The sequence below is a fragment of the Nanorana parkeri genome, unplaced genomic scaffold, assembly GCF_000935625.1.
Source record: "Nanorana parkeri isolate BGI_ZX_2015 unplaced genomic scaffold, ASM93562v1 scaffold148, whole genome shotgun sequence".
Lineage (NCBI taxonomy): Eukaryota > Metazoa > Chordata > Amphibia > Anura > Dicroglossidae > Nanorana > Nanorana parkeri.
Window position 1 is genome coordinate 1858840 of NW_017306416.1, and position 14967 is coordinate 1873806.

The following is a 14967-nucleotide window of genomic DNA, read 5'->3' on the forward strand; positions in this document are numbered from 1 at the left end:
AGCTACAGCAATTCAGACTGTGCCCGCCTCATTTCCTGGCTGGATCAGCATCGTCTAGCCCTTTTATCCCCAGCCTGACTGTCCCTCTCCGCGCCCATTTATTTATTGGATTTTAAGCTTGGCATCAGGGGAGTAACTAGAAATCACAGGAGCCCATAGCAAAATTTTGTATAGGTATACCTCTCTATGGTGGGCTCTGCAGGGTCACCCTCAGGTGGGCTGGTCGCACTCCTTACCTGTCCGCCTCCTCTTCCTTCATGGTCACTGATAGGCCCCGCCTCCGCCTCCTTCGCCGGGCCCACCTCCTTCTTCGTCACCAGCCCTGCCTCCTCCCCTGCTGCCTATCACGGACCCCGCCTCTCCTCCACTGCCTCTGCTGGCTCTCATTGACTCTGTGGAGAGGAATGCGCTGCTGCACAGATTACGGTCAGTGATCTGAACAGCGGCGTGTTCGTCTTCAGCCGCCAGTGAAAGCCACCAGCAGAGGATTCCATAGCGACCCAGGCGGCCCGCATGGCATCTGGCTGGGCCCCACTGTGCCCTGGGCCCCATAGCGGCCGCCTGGGTCGCTATGGTGATTGTAACGCCACTGCTTGGCATCACACATGGGCATGGTCTGCATGCAATTGCAGCCTGCCTTGGAGCGCTCACTCTTCCAGACTGACACCTTCCAATGAGGGCATTTTAGAAATTGCAGAACTCCTCCCAAGACCAGCCCAATGCTTGCATCAGGCCTGAGGGCTCTTAAGAGGAGTACAGGGGCAGAGTGTTGGGACACTGTCAGGAACTATGTACAGCATCCTGCTGGCCTTTTCCACCAGCCATTATCTTGCTGGTGCATTAGAAGCTGCAGCTGGTCACACAGAGCACGCCTCATTTCCTGGCTGATGGACATTCAGCATCATCTAGCCCAGGGTTGGGCAATTCCGGTCCCCCAGCTGTGCTTTATCTACAAATGTTATCATGCCTCTGCCTCTGGGAGTCATGCCTGTAACTGTCAGAGACTTGCAATGCCCCATGGGACTTGTAGTTACACAAAAGCTGGAGGGCTGGAGTTGCCCATACCGATTTAGCTCTATTCCACCCCAGCCTGACTGTCTCTGGCCCGCCCCTTTTATTCATTGGATTTAAGTTCTTTCAATCATGGAGGCTCAGCAACACATGTTGGTTGGCATAGGAATGCAGCCTGTCTAGGAACACCCACTCCTCCCATCAAGACATTTTGATATCAGTATAACTCCTCCCAAGAGCCAGCCCAATGCTTGCATCAGGACTGAGGGCTCTTGAAGGAAGAACTGAGACAGAGTGCTGTGATGTTATCAGGAAGCTAGGCACAGCACCCTGCTGGCACCATCCATGGTCTGCCTACATTGCATACAGAAGCAGAGAACCCGTGATGACATCATTGGGTCTAAAATACGTTACATAATGACAATGCAAAGTTGTCTTTAAAAATTACATTAGCATATTGATGGGGGAGGGGCACGGAAGGCAACTCCAAGAAATTGAACTTCATCTGGCCTACTTTGCCATTACAAATACTTGAAAGTGACATAACATCAGATATATATTTTTATTAGACATGTACGCCGCCCAAAATTCGGTTTGTTTCATGTCGGATTTTTCGTTATTTGATTTTTCAGGATTCGGGTCTGAAAGTCAATTTGATTTGGGAATCGGATTCGGTCTGATCTGAAATTTTCATTAATTTTGTGGAACTATTTACAAACAAGTTTTCGTTGCAGCAAAGTGGCATTAGGGAAACAAAAACTACATATTCTGTGGACATTAGTCCACAGAAACAATAAGATATAAAAATGTGTGAGGTTCCTCAAGTCATTCCAGACCCCTAAGGTCTGTAAGGAATGTTAGGGGGGACCCCCAATGCCCAAGAAAAAAAAAATTGTGAAGTCCCCCTTAACAGTCATACTAGACCCGAAATCAGAGCAGCAGCCTGACAGGGCAGTAAAGAAGGGGGGGGTTGTGCGCCACATGCCTTCAACATTGGGAGAGTGCTTTGTCAAGGGGAGACCCCCTGGAAAATCACCTTGTCCCCATGTCGATGAGGACAAGGGCCTCTGCCCCACATCCCTGGCACGGCGGTTGTGAGGGTCTGCAGGCAGGGGGGCTCATCTGAATCTGGGTGCCCCCTTTCATAAAGATGGCACCCAGATCCCACCTCCCCCTCCTGAATGAGTAATGGGTAGTAATTGGTACTCATTCACTAAATAACTTCTCAGGTTTGTAATGCAGTAAACTCCTTGTTATCCGGCATCCACGGGGATTGGTAGATTCCGGATAATGGGAAGTTTACTGTATTACAAAACTGAGAAGTTCAAACTAAACATAAAATGAAAAGATACATAAACAGTAGAAGATCTCTGGTAAAAAACAAACAAATACAAATTGATAGCTAGATAGAGACAGCGCTAGTTATATCAGTGGCGGAACTACCGCCGGTGCAGGCGGTGCGGGCGCCCGGGGCCTCAGGCTCTGGGGGGGCCCAGCAAGTTGCCGGCCGCCGGATCGTTATCCAGCACGGGTTTTCAGACGCTCCTGTCTGAAAACCCGAAACTGCTTGGGCGGGCACAAAGCATCTTGGGGCGGGCGCATGCGCAGTTCGGATTTTCGGGCGGGAGAGGAGGAGAGACGCAAGGTAAGTATACCTGCAGACACTGTGGGACAGGAAGTGCCAGCAATGACAGAGGAGTCAGCGCTGGATCGGACACCCGCCGCACTGCTGGAGGGACAGATGAAAACATCAGGAAAGAAGATCGGATTAAGAGACATCAGTGAAGGTAAGTGCTAACATTAACATTGGGTGGAGGGATAAAAAAATTTTACTTTAATGTCACTTTAACCACTTCCAGGCCGCAGTACGTCTATAGACGGTGGCCCACAGAAGTGGTTAAAACAAGAACACGGCTGCTCTTGGTACCGCTTTTAACAGCAGGCGATTGCTGTATGACTTACAAGCAATCGCCTGCTGAGGACTACAAATCTCAGCAGTACTTTACACAGAAATGCTATTGTTATATAAAGTATTGCTGGGATGTGTAGTCCTCTATAGCCTGTGCCATTCTGTATTGCTGTAAATATTAGGGCTGCACCATATATTGGCCGCCAAAACACATTGGCCGAAAATGGCACTTTTGGCATAATGCCGAAAGTGCCATTTTTCTGCTGATACAGCAGCGCATCCCTGCTTTCTTTTTTCCCCGCTGGATGCTGCTCCGTCTCCCAGCGGGGAGGAGAGAAAGTGACAGCCGGCCAAGCGCTGCGGAAGGAGAGCGCTGTGTTTGTGGGGTTTTTTTCGGGGGGAGGGGGGCCCAAAAAAAAAATCTTGCACCAGGGCCCTTTGTTCCTTAGCTCCGCCACTGAGTTATATGGTAATCTCAGGTTTCCTGTGTGAGTCGGGTTTGGTCCTAACCTTACCTGCCTCTCTTTTTAAAAGGGAGGCCAACCAGGCCAATGACATATAGAAAGATTTTACAGAGAGAGAGAGCAGGAAATAAACCTGTTACAGTGCAGATTTCCATATGACTTCAGCTGTCTGTATATCCTGATCCACTGACTCATGTCCCATCTGCATTCACAGAGGGTAATCCCTTCTTATGCATTTTTTACATAAACTGTTGGAATTTTCCAGGTTTGGGAATATATTAAACACAGTTTTCATGTGATTATTTTTTGCTGGAGACATTTCACCACTTCAGATGAATTTCTTTATAACTTTTTATAACTATTACTTTTTTTTTGATAAAGTTGATGCAGTAAGTAAGAGAACAAAGCAAAGTAAGAGAGGAAAGACAAATAGATAGAGATAAAGAAAGATGGGGGAGGGGCAAAGAGAAAGAGAAGGAGGCAAAAAGATAAAGCGAGGGGTGGAGGGGAAAGATGATTTTCTTATATGCACCCACAGTTTTTTTTATTACTTCTGGCCATAACATAGTGGAGTGAACATTACTTCATCTAACCGATCGTGGTCATACTTAGAGAAGAGGTAAGGTGTGAACAGACAGAGGGAACAAAGAAGTAATAATAAGGAAAGATGTGAAATTAGTCAGAGATGGAGACAGGGAGATAACAAAATGAGACAGAAATAAAAGGAGCGGCGGGGGTTAATGGGTAGGAGAAGAAGAGAAGGGGGATGGGAGGGGTTATAAGAGCAGAAGACTAAAGGAAGAGGGTTAGATAGCATGGAAGGAAGGGAAAGAGGATCAAATGATAGGAGAGGATGGGAAGAGGGTTAAATAGCATGGGAGGAAGCAAAAGAGGATCAGATGGTAGGAGAGGAAGGGAAGGGAATTAGACGGCCGGAGAAGAAGGGAAGAGGGTTAGAGGACAGGCGGAGAAGGGAGTTAGAGGACTGGAGAAAAAGGGAAGAGGGTTAGAGGACAGGAGAAGAAGGGAAGGGAGTTAGAGGACTGGAGAAGAAGGGAAGAGGGTTAGAGGATAGGAAAAGAAGGGAAGGAGGCTAGAGGACCGGAGAAGAAGGGAAGGGGATTAGAAAACAGGGGAGGGGGTTAGAGCACAAGAATAGAAGGGGGTTAGAGGACAGGAGAAGAAGGGAAGGAGGCTAGAGGACAGGCGAACAAAGGAAGAGGGTTAGAGGACAAGAGAAGAAAGGAAGGGGGTTAGAGGACAGGAGAAGAAGGGAAGAGGGTTAGAGGACAAGAGAAGAAAGGAAGGGGGTTAGAGGACAGGAGAAGAAGGGAAGAGGGTTAGAGGACAAGAGAAGAAAGGAAGGGGGTTAGAAGACCGGAGAAGAATGGAAAGGCATTAAAGGGCAGGAGAGGAAGGGAAGGGAGTTAAAAGGCAGGAGAGCATGAGAAGGGGGTTAGAGAACTGGAGAAGAAGGGAAGGGGGTTAAAGGACAACTGGAGAGAATATAAGAAGGGGTGAACAGAGAAAGGAAAGGGGTTTAGTGGAGAGGAAAAGGAAGAGAAAGAAAATTAAAAAATCCAGGAACTGCAAGTTTTAGTATAATGCGCTAGAATTGCTTTTTTTAACATTAACCATTTGGGGATTTTCATAAATAATAACCTAAATAGTTACTATGGAGCATCTGTCCCGCTTCCTCCTACTTGTATGCATATGAGCATGTTAACTTTAGATTCTTCATTTGCGCTTGCAGCCAGCACCACCACCAGGGAAGTTTAAATAATAATAATAAACCTAATATTAATGCCATTGTTAACTGAATGCAACAAATGCAAGCACAACTTGACAGGCAAATGTATACAGGCTGGCCTGCCTTTTATAAATATCATCCCTGAAGGTATGTACCTTCCACCAGTGCTAATATTTTGCAGAATATAATGTACCTGCAATATTTACTTTAAAAGTAGTTACTAACACAGGAGTCAATGAACCACACGAAACCCAGCGCAAATTTACTTTTCACCTGCAGATGTCGCTCTTTCCGTGTACAGACTGCACTGCTACAATGCTATCAGCAATGAACATCATTTTTTTTTGCAGCACTCAAACAGATGTCTGCTGTCTCTAGTCAAAAAAGGTGAATTATGATTGTTTGATATTTACATTTTTACTTAACTGCGGTACATTATTTCTATACATTTATTTTATATTAAAATTTGGCAGCAGCAGGTGCCCGAGAGACCAATCACCCAGCATCAGCACTGTCTTGAGGAAGGAAGGAGAGGGAGCCGCCCCTTACTTTGAAGTGCAGTGTAGACGTGACCCCATACATTGGTGTTGAGAGTAGAAGAGACATCATTCATTGGTGTTGAGTGCAGAAGTGACCCCTTACATTGCTTTTGAGTGTAGAAGTGACCCCTTACATTGGTGTTGTGTGAAGTAGTGACCCTTTACATTTGTGTTAAGTCTAGAAGTGGCCCCTTACATTGGTATTGAGTGTAGAAGTCACCCCTTACATTGGTGTTGAGTGTAGAAGTGGCCCCTTACATTGGTATTGAGTGTAGAAGTCACCCCTTACATTGGTGTTGAGTGTAGAAGGGGCCCCTTACATTGGTGTTGAGTGTAGAAGTGACCCCTTACATTGGTATTGAATGTAGAAGTGACCCCTTACATTGGTGTTGAGTCTAGAAGTGACCCCTTACATTGGTGTTCAGTGTAGAAGTGACCCCCTGCACCTGTGGTAGTTCCGCCACTGATAAGCATCTAGGTGCCTGTGTGCATGAGCCCTTAAAGCTTATGTAATATTTTGGTTATTTGGTTTAAAGTGACACCAAACTCCGGAGTTAAATCTTATTTGTGTATCACTCGGCTTTAGATCCTCAAATCATCTCTGAATTGGTGCTGACACTGTCCTTCCTCCTGGAGGGTGGTTACTTTTGTTCCCCATGGTCCCTGTGGGTGTTGTAAAGTAGCCGCCACTCCAAGCTCACTCCTGTGACAGACTACAATCTCACTACAAATGAGTAAACTTAAAGTGACATTAAACCCTCAAATTTTTTAACATAAAACAATACTGTAATGTGCGCCTTACTGTAATCCATGGTAGTTTCCCTTCTCTTTGTTGCTCTTTCTTTTAAATCTGTATCTGTTCTCATGCTCTGCAGAACTATTGTTGCAGCAGACTGCCTTGTCTCAGGAATGGATACATGGTGTCTGTGTATTAGTTTCTATAGGCTTGTAATCTGAGCCAGCACTACAGGAAGAGGCCCTGAGCTGCAAAGGGAAGTTCTGCAGAGCATGAGAAGACATGAGGGTTTAAAAGGAAGAGCATCAAAGAGAAGGGAAACAACCATGGATTACAGTAAGGCACCCATTACACTATTGGTTTATGTTAAAAAATCTGAGGGTTTAATGTCACTTTAACATGTAGTCCATCACAGGAGTGAGCTTGGAGTGGTGGCTACTTTACAACACACACAGGGACCATGGGGAACAAAAGTAGCCCCCCTCCAGAAGGAAGGACAGTGTCAGCACCAATTCAGAGATGATTTGAGGATCTACAGTCGAGTGATAGAGAAATAAGATACATTTTTGTTAACAGTTAAGGTTCTTGAATGCATTTTTAAGGTTGAATTCCTGAGTTTGGTGTCTGTAGTATCCAAATTTTGCCACAAGGTGGCAGTGTAGGCACAGTGGAGCAGAAATGTCAAGTTTTCTACAATATTTTTATCTATAACTTTCCTAATATTGAAAAATCTGGATGCACTTTCTTCCAGGCAATGCAGTGATCACATACTTAGTGGATACCTAAAGATAGTTAAACAAGGATGATAATCTTTATCTATTCTTTTTCTTTATAAAATACTTGATTTTACTGTTTTCATCTTCTGTTGTTGCTAATCCACTGCAAGCCTCTTTTCGGCCACTTCATGCACTCCTTTCTTAGGGCGGGTCTCCTGATGGTTATGACAATGGGCCGTACCTGTGTAATGTGTGCTGAAATGGCCACTTGTAGTCTCCATCAGGTGCCCATGTTACAGGGTGATAATGCAGAGAGCACAATTGGTAGATAGTTACATTGTCACGCTGTAACAGGATGTGCCTCATAAAGGATATTCATGGTAGGATCTCCAAGCTTTACTTTAAAGAAAATATTGTCCTCATACAAGAGTCATGTGTGTTCTTCGTTGAATCTTGGCGTGTTTTGTGTGTTTCTTCCAGATCTGTGCTGTAATCCAGTGTGAGACTTGGAGCTTCCTGTAATAAAGACCGCTCACTGCTGCTCTCTCTCCTTGTGCAGGGTGACTGGTCTTGTATCTGCCCCCTCCGGTAGTTTTCAGCAGGCAGCCTGTAGTGGGTGGAGCCTGCTGGGCCCCTCCCACAGCTCCACTCTCTGCACAGGCTATGTACAGGAGAGCGATGATGTCACTGCTACATTTGTATGGTAACATGCTGCTTTATAAAAGGCATTCGGAGCACACAAAGTGGATCATATCTATTGTGACTACAGCGGAATACATTTGTGCCGAGGGTTCAGTTATAATTTTTTGCTTTATTTATTTTGTGAATGTATCAGGGAAAGCTTATAACTCTTTCAGATTTCCTTTGATGTGTGTACCCCCGATAGGGAGATTCACCCTCTCTGTTAGTCCTAGTGACCACCACTGACACCAGGAATGAAAGTCAGAGAAAATCTAAAACTTGAGTTGACACCAAAACAGTAATAGAGGGACACCTTTTTTTTCCAGTGACAGCGAAGAAAGGATTCCCCTTCCTTTCAAGAGAACCCCCTCACTTCCTGTTTTGTCTTAAGTCATCAGTCTGCTGCAGAGTTCATATGTCTTGCCTGAAAAAGGGGATCCCACGTGAACCTGAAACATTGCATTTATGTGATATGCTGCATTTACGTCAGTAAAAGATGTGCTATTCACTATTTGGAGTGCCGGCCAGTGCTCCATCTTTACCTCGGGGTGCCATTCAATGACTCGAACTACATTGCACCAATGCATTTAACATGTCTTGATGCAATGTTGCGGTAATACATGTGTTACTACACCACAGTGGTAAGAACGTACCCTTAGTCAATGTGCTGTTGCACCTTCAGTATCCAGTCAGCAGGCTGGTGGATAAGACTTGAAGCAAAACTTCAATAGACAATTTTCACTATGGTCATCATATAGGCCCGTCCCTCACCATGAATTGAGGTGGAAAAGGGTGTTTCGACAGTGTATGTAGTGGATACTTGAAAGTACGAAAGCTAGGACATATAAAAAAGACATATGACCAATATCCTAAGATATCATTGTTGCCTGGAGTCCTGCCTTAAATCAGCAGGCTGGAGGAGGAGACGTGACAAATGAAGCAGAACTTCAGTAGACAATTTTTCCTGTGGTCAACCATCAGATAAACACCTCCCTCACCATGAATTGAGGTGGAGAAGGGTGTTTTGACAGTGTATGTAGAACATACTTGAAAGTATGGAAGCTAGGACATACATAAGAGACATATGACCAAGATCCTAAGATATCATTAATACCTGGAGTTCTGCCTTAAATCATAATGCTGGAGGAGAAGACGTGATTAATGAAGCAGAACTTCAGTAGACAGTTTTTCTTGTGGGCACTTATCAGATGGCTGAGTCCCATCACCATGCATTGAGATGGAGAAGGGTGTTCCGACAGTGTATGTAGAAGATATTTGAAAGTATAAAAGTTAGGACATGAATAGGATGCATATGACTGAGATCCTAAGATATCATTGTTGCCTGGAGTTCTGCCCTAAATCAGCAGACTGGAGGAGAAGACCTGACTAATGGAGCAGAACTTCAGTAGACATTTTTTCCTGTGGTCGCCCATCAGATGGGTTGTACCTCTCCATGAATTAAGGGGGAGAAGGGTGTTTCAACAGTGTATGTAGAACATACTTGAAAGTACACATTCTAGGACATATGACCAAGATCCTAAGATATCATTGTGGCTTTGAGTTTTGCTTTAAATCAGAAGGCTGGAGGAGAAGACATCACTAAAGAAGTAGAACTTCAGTAGACAATTTTTCTTACGGTCACCCATCAGATGGTTGAGTCCCATCACCATGCATTGAGGTGGAGGAGGGTGTTCCAACATTCCAACAGTGTATGTAGAAGATACTTGAAAGTATAAAGGTTAGGATATATATAAGAGGCATATGACCAAGATCCTGAGATATATCATTGTTATCTGGAGTTCTGCCTCAAATCAGCAGACTGGAGGAGAACACGTGACTAAGGGAGCAGAACTTCAGTAGGCATTTTTTCCTATGGTCACCCAGGTGGGGTGTATAGGAGACATATGACCAAGATCCTAAGATATCATTAATACCTGGAGTTCTGCCTTAAATCAGCAGGCTGGAGAAGAAGACGTGACTAAGGGAGCAGAACTTCAGCAGACATTTTTTCCTATGGTCACCCATCAGATGGGCGAGTTCCATCACCATGAATTGACATGAGGAAGGGTGTTTCAACAATGTATGTAGCTGATACTTGAAATAATAAAGTTAGACCATGTATAGGATACATATGACCAAGATCCTAAGATATCATTGTTGCCCAGAGTTCTGCCTTAAATTAGTTTTGAGCAAAACTGCAGTTTACCTTAAAAAGCTCATCCAGCAATGGAGACTGGTGGAAGCTTCAATGATAAAAGACATGTCAGATTCTTTGTTGCCTCTAGTACTTAAATCAGTCACTTGGTTTTCTTCGGTCAACACTTCCCCCCACTGCAGACATTCTATCACATTTACCTTAAGGGCCCACGCACTTTCATGCAGTTCTAAAGGCAGGAGGCACCTAAAATAAATCTGCACACATTCCTGGCTTATCCCGAATTAGGGACCACAGGAACTGTAATCCATTATGCGGTCCCAAGGTGAGGAATAGATGGGTGTCTACAAAAGCAGCTATGGTGGCTTCACTGCCTGGTGAGTATGAACTATGAAGCAAATAAAGTAGATCAGGGTGCAAAGCATGGAGCCACAAAACACGGAGAAAACGTTTTCAGCACCATTAAAAATATTTTAATCAATAAAGGTAAATCCGGATTGTGTTAGAAAATAAAAAAGATATAACAGAGCCTTAAAATCATCTATTACAACCCTTAGTCTCCCAGAAATAGAAAGACCTTCATAAGAATAATGATTTGTATGGGAGATAGGGAAAAAATAATAATTATATATATTGTGATGTTGGGGAACTCACAGAGCACTCGCACAGGGTTTTTCAATTAATCAAAAGTATTTATTATTCTTTCAAAAGGCAGACAATAAAGGACGTCCAACATAAAATAGCTTGTCTTCAGCATATAACATCTATTGGCTCACCAATCCTTGAGTTGTCCCTCACAGTGTCCCAGTCCTTTAACAATTGTCTGTTGCAGCACTGCAATCCTCAGGGCGACTCCTGGTTTCACCCGCACAATAGGCTCCACAAACCCGCAGCTCCCTGCTGCACTGGCCTCCACTTTGAATCCTGGGTGGAGTTCTCCTGTCTCCCAGGTGGGGCCCTGAACACATCCCAGCACCCTTTTCATGAGAGTTGTACACAGGTGCACAATTTAGGTGTTGGTTGCTACTAACCCATGGACCCAGGAATGGAGATTTCGTCCCACCCATCGCTCTAAGACATCTCCTGGCTCCAGGATCCCTACTATGGTCCAGAAAACCCGGAAAGGACTGAAAAAAAGAGTTCTTTCCATGTACAAGCAATTTCTTCCTGGAGCCACTCAGCCCCTCTGGCTGAGAACCCTGGGTGACTTTGAGGCCATCTAACACCGTGGTATTGCCACGCAATGCCACAATATACTTTTAACATGCTTGAGTCTTTTATATCTACTACTACTCTCATGGAATCACCTTTTTTCTTATGAGCATTATTTAACAATTAACGCTGATACCAAGATACTTCTTGCGCATGACCACGTCTTCTTTTTGTGTTTTATTATTACCTCACCCCCCCAGTGGAATCGACTTGGGTGGCTGACTTGAGGATTTAATATTTGGATTAGAACCCTGGAACTGGTTAACTATGCTGACCCTGTAGATTCGGGGGGTGTTTGATTGCATGAGTACGTCTGTTAAATAATGTAATTGTCAGATATAATTACAGCATTAAAATATTATTAACACAAAAACCATTAAAACAGAAAAAAAGTTAAATATTTTTTAACTTTTTTGCAACCCGCTCAAAAAATTTGTTTTAGATATGATAGAACTGGGTTTTTAAATGTCTTATGATTAAGCCCTGGACAAGGATGAAATGCATCAGAGGAGGATTTACATCTGACAGAAGAGATTGTGCTTTGTAAGTCATTCTACTGCTACAATAAAGATGATTGAATGAAAAAGAACCTCACTGAAGTGCAAGCTGAATCTTTGCCATTTGAGTTTTTTTATGTGTTTCACAAGAAGAGAAGCAAGCACAGTGTAGATGTGTGAAGCTCAGCATCTTAAAGCTGAACTCATTACAGCTTAGTCATCTGAACCATCTCCCTGCCTCTAACCTATGACTGGATAAAAATTGAGCAGCAGGAGACTGAAGGGGTCATACCTTTTTTCTCCTCCTGTCTGCATGTTCCTTGTCAACATATGTGCATCCAGCAGAGCCTTACTGGCTTCTAGTGCTGCCCCTCTAAATCTTGACATCAACCCCTTTGAGTACTGCAGTACAGGGGACTGCAAAGGGTTGATATCAAGACAGAATGCTATCAGTGCAATTCAAACCAAATCCTTATTCAGCCATGCAGCTTGGGTGGCCAGGAAGCAAGGGTATTGAGCGTGAAGCCCAACCCCCCCCTTCCCCCCATTCCCTACTGAATCTCACCAGGCCACGTGCCATTCTACATTGGAGGAGTATATGCAGCTTAGGGGGTGGCCAAGCCTCAACTCCCATGCAAGACACCTTGTATCACTGTTGAGGGACAAGGAACCTTCCCCATATCCTGTCCCCAAAAGGGATAGGTGGAAGCGTATTAGAATCTGGAAGCCCCCGTAAAAAAAAAAGGGGCCCCCAGATATCCGGCCTACCCTCCAGGAGAATGAGTTTTGGTAACATTAATAAACTTATTCTGAAATAACTATCTAAAGGAAATTAAGACACCTACTCCATAAAAAGGTCCTCCAACCATGTTACACAACCACCACCACAACCTGCCACCCAACAATTTGTTCTGCAACCACGACGATCTACTATATGTGACAATTCTTCCCTGCCACACTACCACCAGTAAATGAGAGGATCCCAGGTACCGCTGTATTGAAAAAAACAGCCCCAGGCATCCTGGGTGAAGTCACTGACCAAATATGGCCATGACCATATTTGGTCAATGACGTCTCCTGTGCTCACCGTATGCTTTGATTACATTCAAGCAGGCAGTGATTTGTGCTGGTGAACCCTCTGGGTTTGCATTGTACTCACATTTGAAAGTTATCCCAAGTTATAACTTCCAGGAGTTCAGCTTTTATATTATACCCATCAAGTAGGGGATGCTGTTACTACAAATCAAGAATGGCAACTACTCGAATCAATGCAAGATTAGCAAAAAAGGAAAGATGCACATGGGCAGGGCAATACATAGAGCAAAACGTTCCCCAGCATACTATTTAGCCAGAGAACAACAACAAAATAGAACTAAACATTTCAGGGTTTATTGCAGGTCACAAAGCTTTGAAACCATGGGGCCAGCATAATAGCCAGGCAACTAGCACTTTCAGAGGGAGGTCAGCAGTGGCATGCTCCGTATTTCTCAGAAAAAAAGGTTTTACAGGCTTTTAATTAATTTCCTTGATCTATCTATCTATCTATCTATCTATCTATCTATCTATCTCTCTGTCTGTCTGTCTATTCTATCTATCTATCTATCTATATGCACGACTGTGACCACTACACAAAGCACTTAGTTTCCATTTTACACCTTCACATTCCGTGAACGTGCGCTGCGTTCATACACATTCGTACACATTTTTCCCAGCGTTTGCCAAACGTTGCCCATTGATTTCAATGGCTGCCGCGCAGCATATATATATAATTTATATATGTATAATTTTTTTCCTGACTTTCTGGAAATTCTTGCTAGGATAAAATAAATTATCGATATATCTATATATCTATAGATTTATGTATCTATAGATATATAATTGCATTATTATTAGTAGTACAATTAGTAGTATTAGTATTATTATTATTATCATCATTATTATTATTTTTATTTTTTTCTTGCAAGGAAATTCATTAAAAGTCTCTATTGATTCCATCCACAATTGTGCACACAAAGATCTTTCAACTCATTGTTACTTTTCTATTTCTTAATTTTTAAATACAAGGTAGCAAAATCTATAAATCAATACCTGGTCAATCTGAGGCATAACAGAGCTGGGTGTCCAATCACAGGCTTGCCAGCAGCACAGTGCTCCAGACACACAGCTCTGGTCCGCACATGCCAGTTAATCAGTAGACTCCAGCATGGGCTGGGAGAGGAATTAAAAAGTGAGAAGAGCACGGCAAGAGCAGTATTCAGGCTGTGCAGCTCTGTAGTCAGATGTGACACCCTCTGGATCTATGCTAACATCCAAGTCCCCAGCACCGCGCTGCACAGAGGACAGCCTGCTGCCAGTTACAAGCTTGGAGGTGTGCCTAGCCATTAGAGTGAGACTGGATGCAAGAGCTAAATCCTGTTCTTCTAATACTCTGCTATAACCCAGCTGCTTCTGTAGGTCTCGCCTTGCTGAAATGAGCTCACCTTTGTGGAAACACCTTTAAAAAGAGCTAAAAAATACGCTGACGATGAATCTTATCAGCTAGCTAAAAGAAAAACCTTGATTTTTTTTGGGGGGGGGAGAAAGTTGGAAAGCAGACGCTGAATTTCTACGTCGGATGAATTTGGTTCTTGCCACGACAAAGGAATCTTTCACACCTTCCACTTTTGTACGGGACCTGGAAGCAGAAATGTATCGTAACCCCAGAACATGGTAATTACATTTCAGTGATTGTGCATGCTTTAGCCAGACCTATGAATTTTGCACGCCAGCGTGTCGCTTCCTATATTATTATGATTTCTCTGTTACAGTGTTGCATTTGTTTTTAGGTCATCGTGATAAGTGTCTTATAACGAGCCCCTTTAAGCGCGATTATGGTAAAGAATGAAGATTAAAGAATTCAACTAGGAGACTCCTGACTACAAAAAATGGAGCTACATCTATTCTCTCTTCTCCTGGTCAAGTGTCTTCTTCATTTGGTAAGTTTTTGATCATGTGCTGTTTGTTTTTTTAAAGAAACTCATCCGATTGAGACTTTTATGAACTCTTGACTTTAAACCATTCAGACAAGCAAATGCCGCAGTCGTTCCGGTGAAGGGGAAATAATTCAAACAGACTAATATAGTAAATAATCATAAGGGCGAATATATTAAATAATTGAGATTAAAAATAATCCTCTTATTTAAAAATATTCCATTTTATTATTTGTCATCTAATTATATTTGTATCAAATGTACTAAATATGTTTTACCACTTACATTGGTTTAAATTGCATGGACGTCCTTTAAAGTTTTTTTTTTT

The 14967-nt window shown here is 43.4% G+C and overlaps 1 protein-coding gene across 1 annotated transcript in view; it reads left to right on the forward strand.

Annotated features, from left to right (window-relative positions):
• Positions 1-14228: 14228 nt before the first annotated feature.
• NXPH2 (neurexophilin 2) overlaps positions 14229-14967 on the forward strand; it is a 96279-nt gene continuing 95540 nt past the window's right edge. Inside the window, exons 1-2 of the mRNA XM_018554235.1 lie at positions 14229-14379; positions 14496-14645. Coding sequence (XP_018409737.1) covers positions 14595-14645 — 51 coding nt within the window. The 5' untranslated portion in view covers positions 14229-14379; positions 14496-14594. The remainder of the gene's footprint in view (positions 14380-14495; positions 14646-14967) is intronic.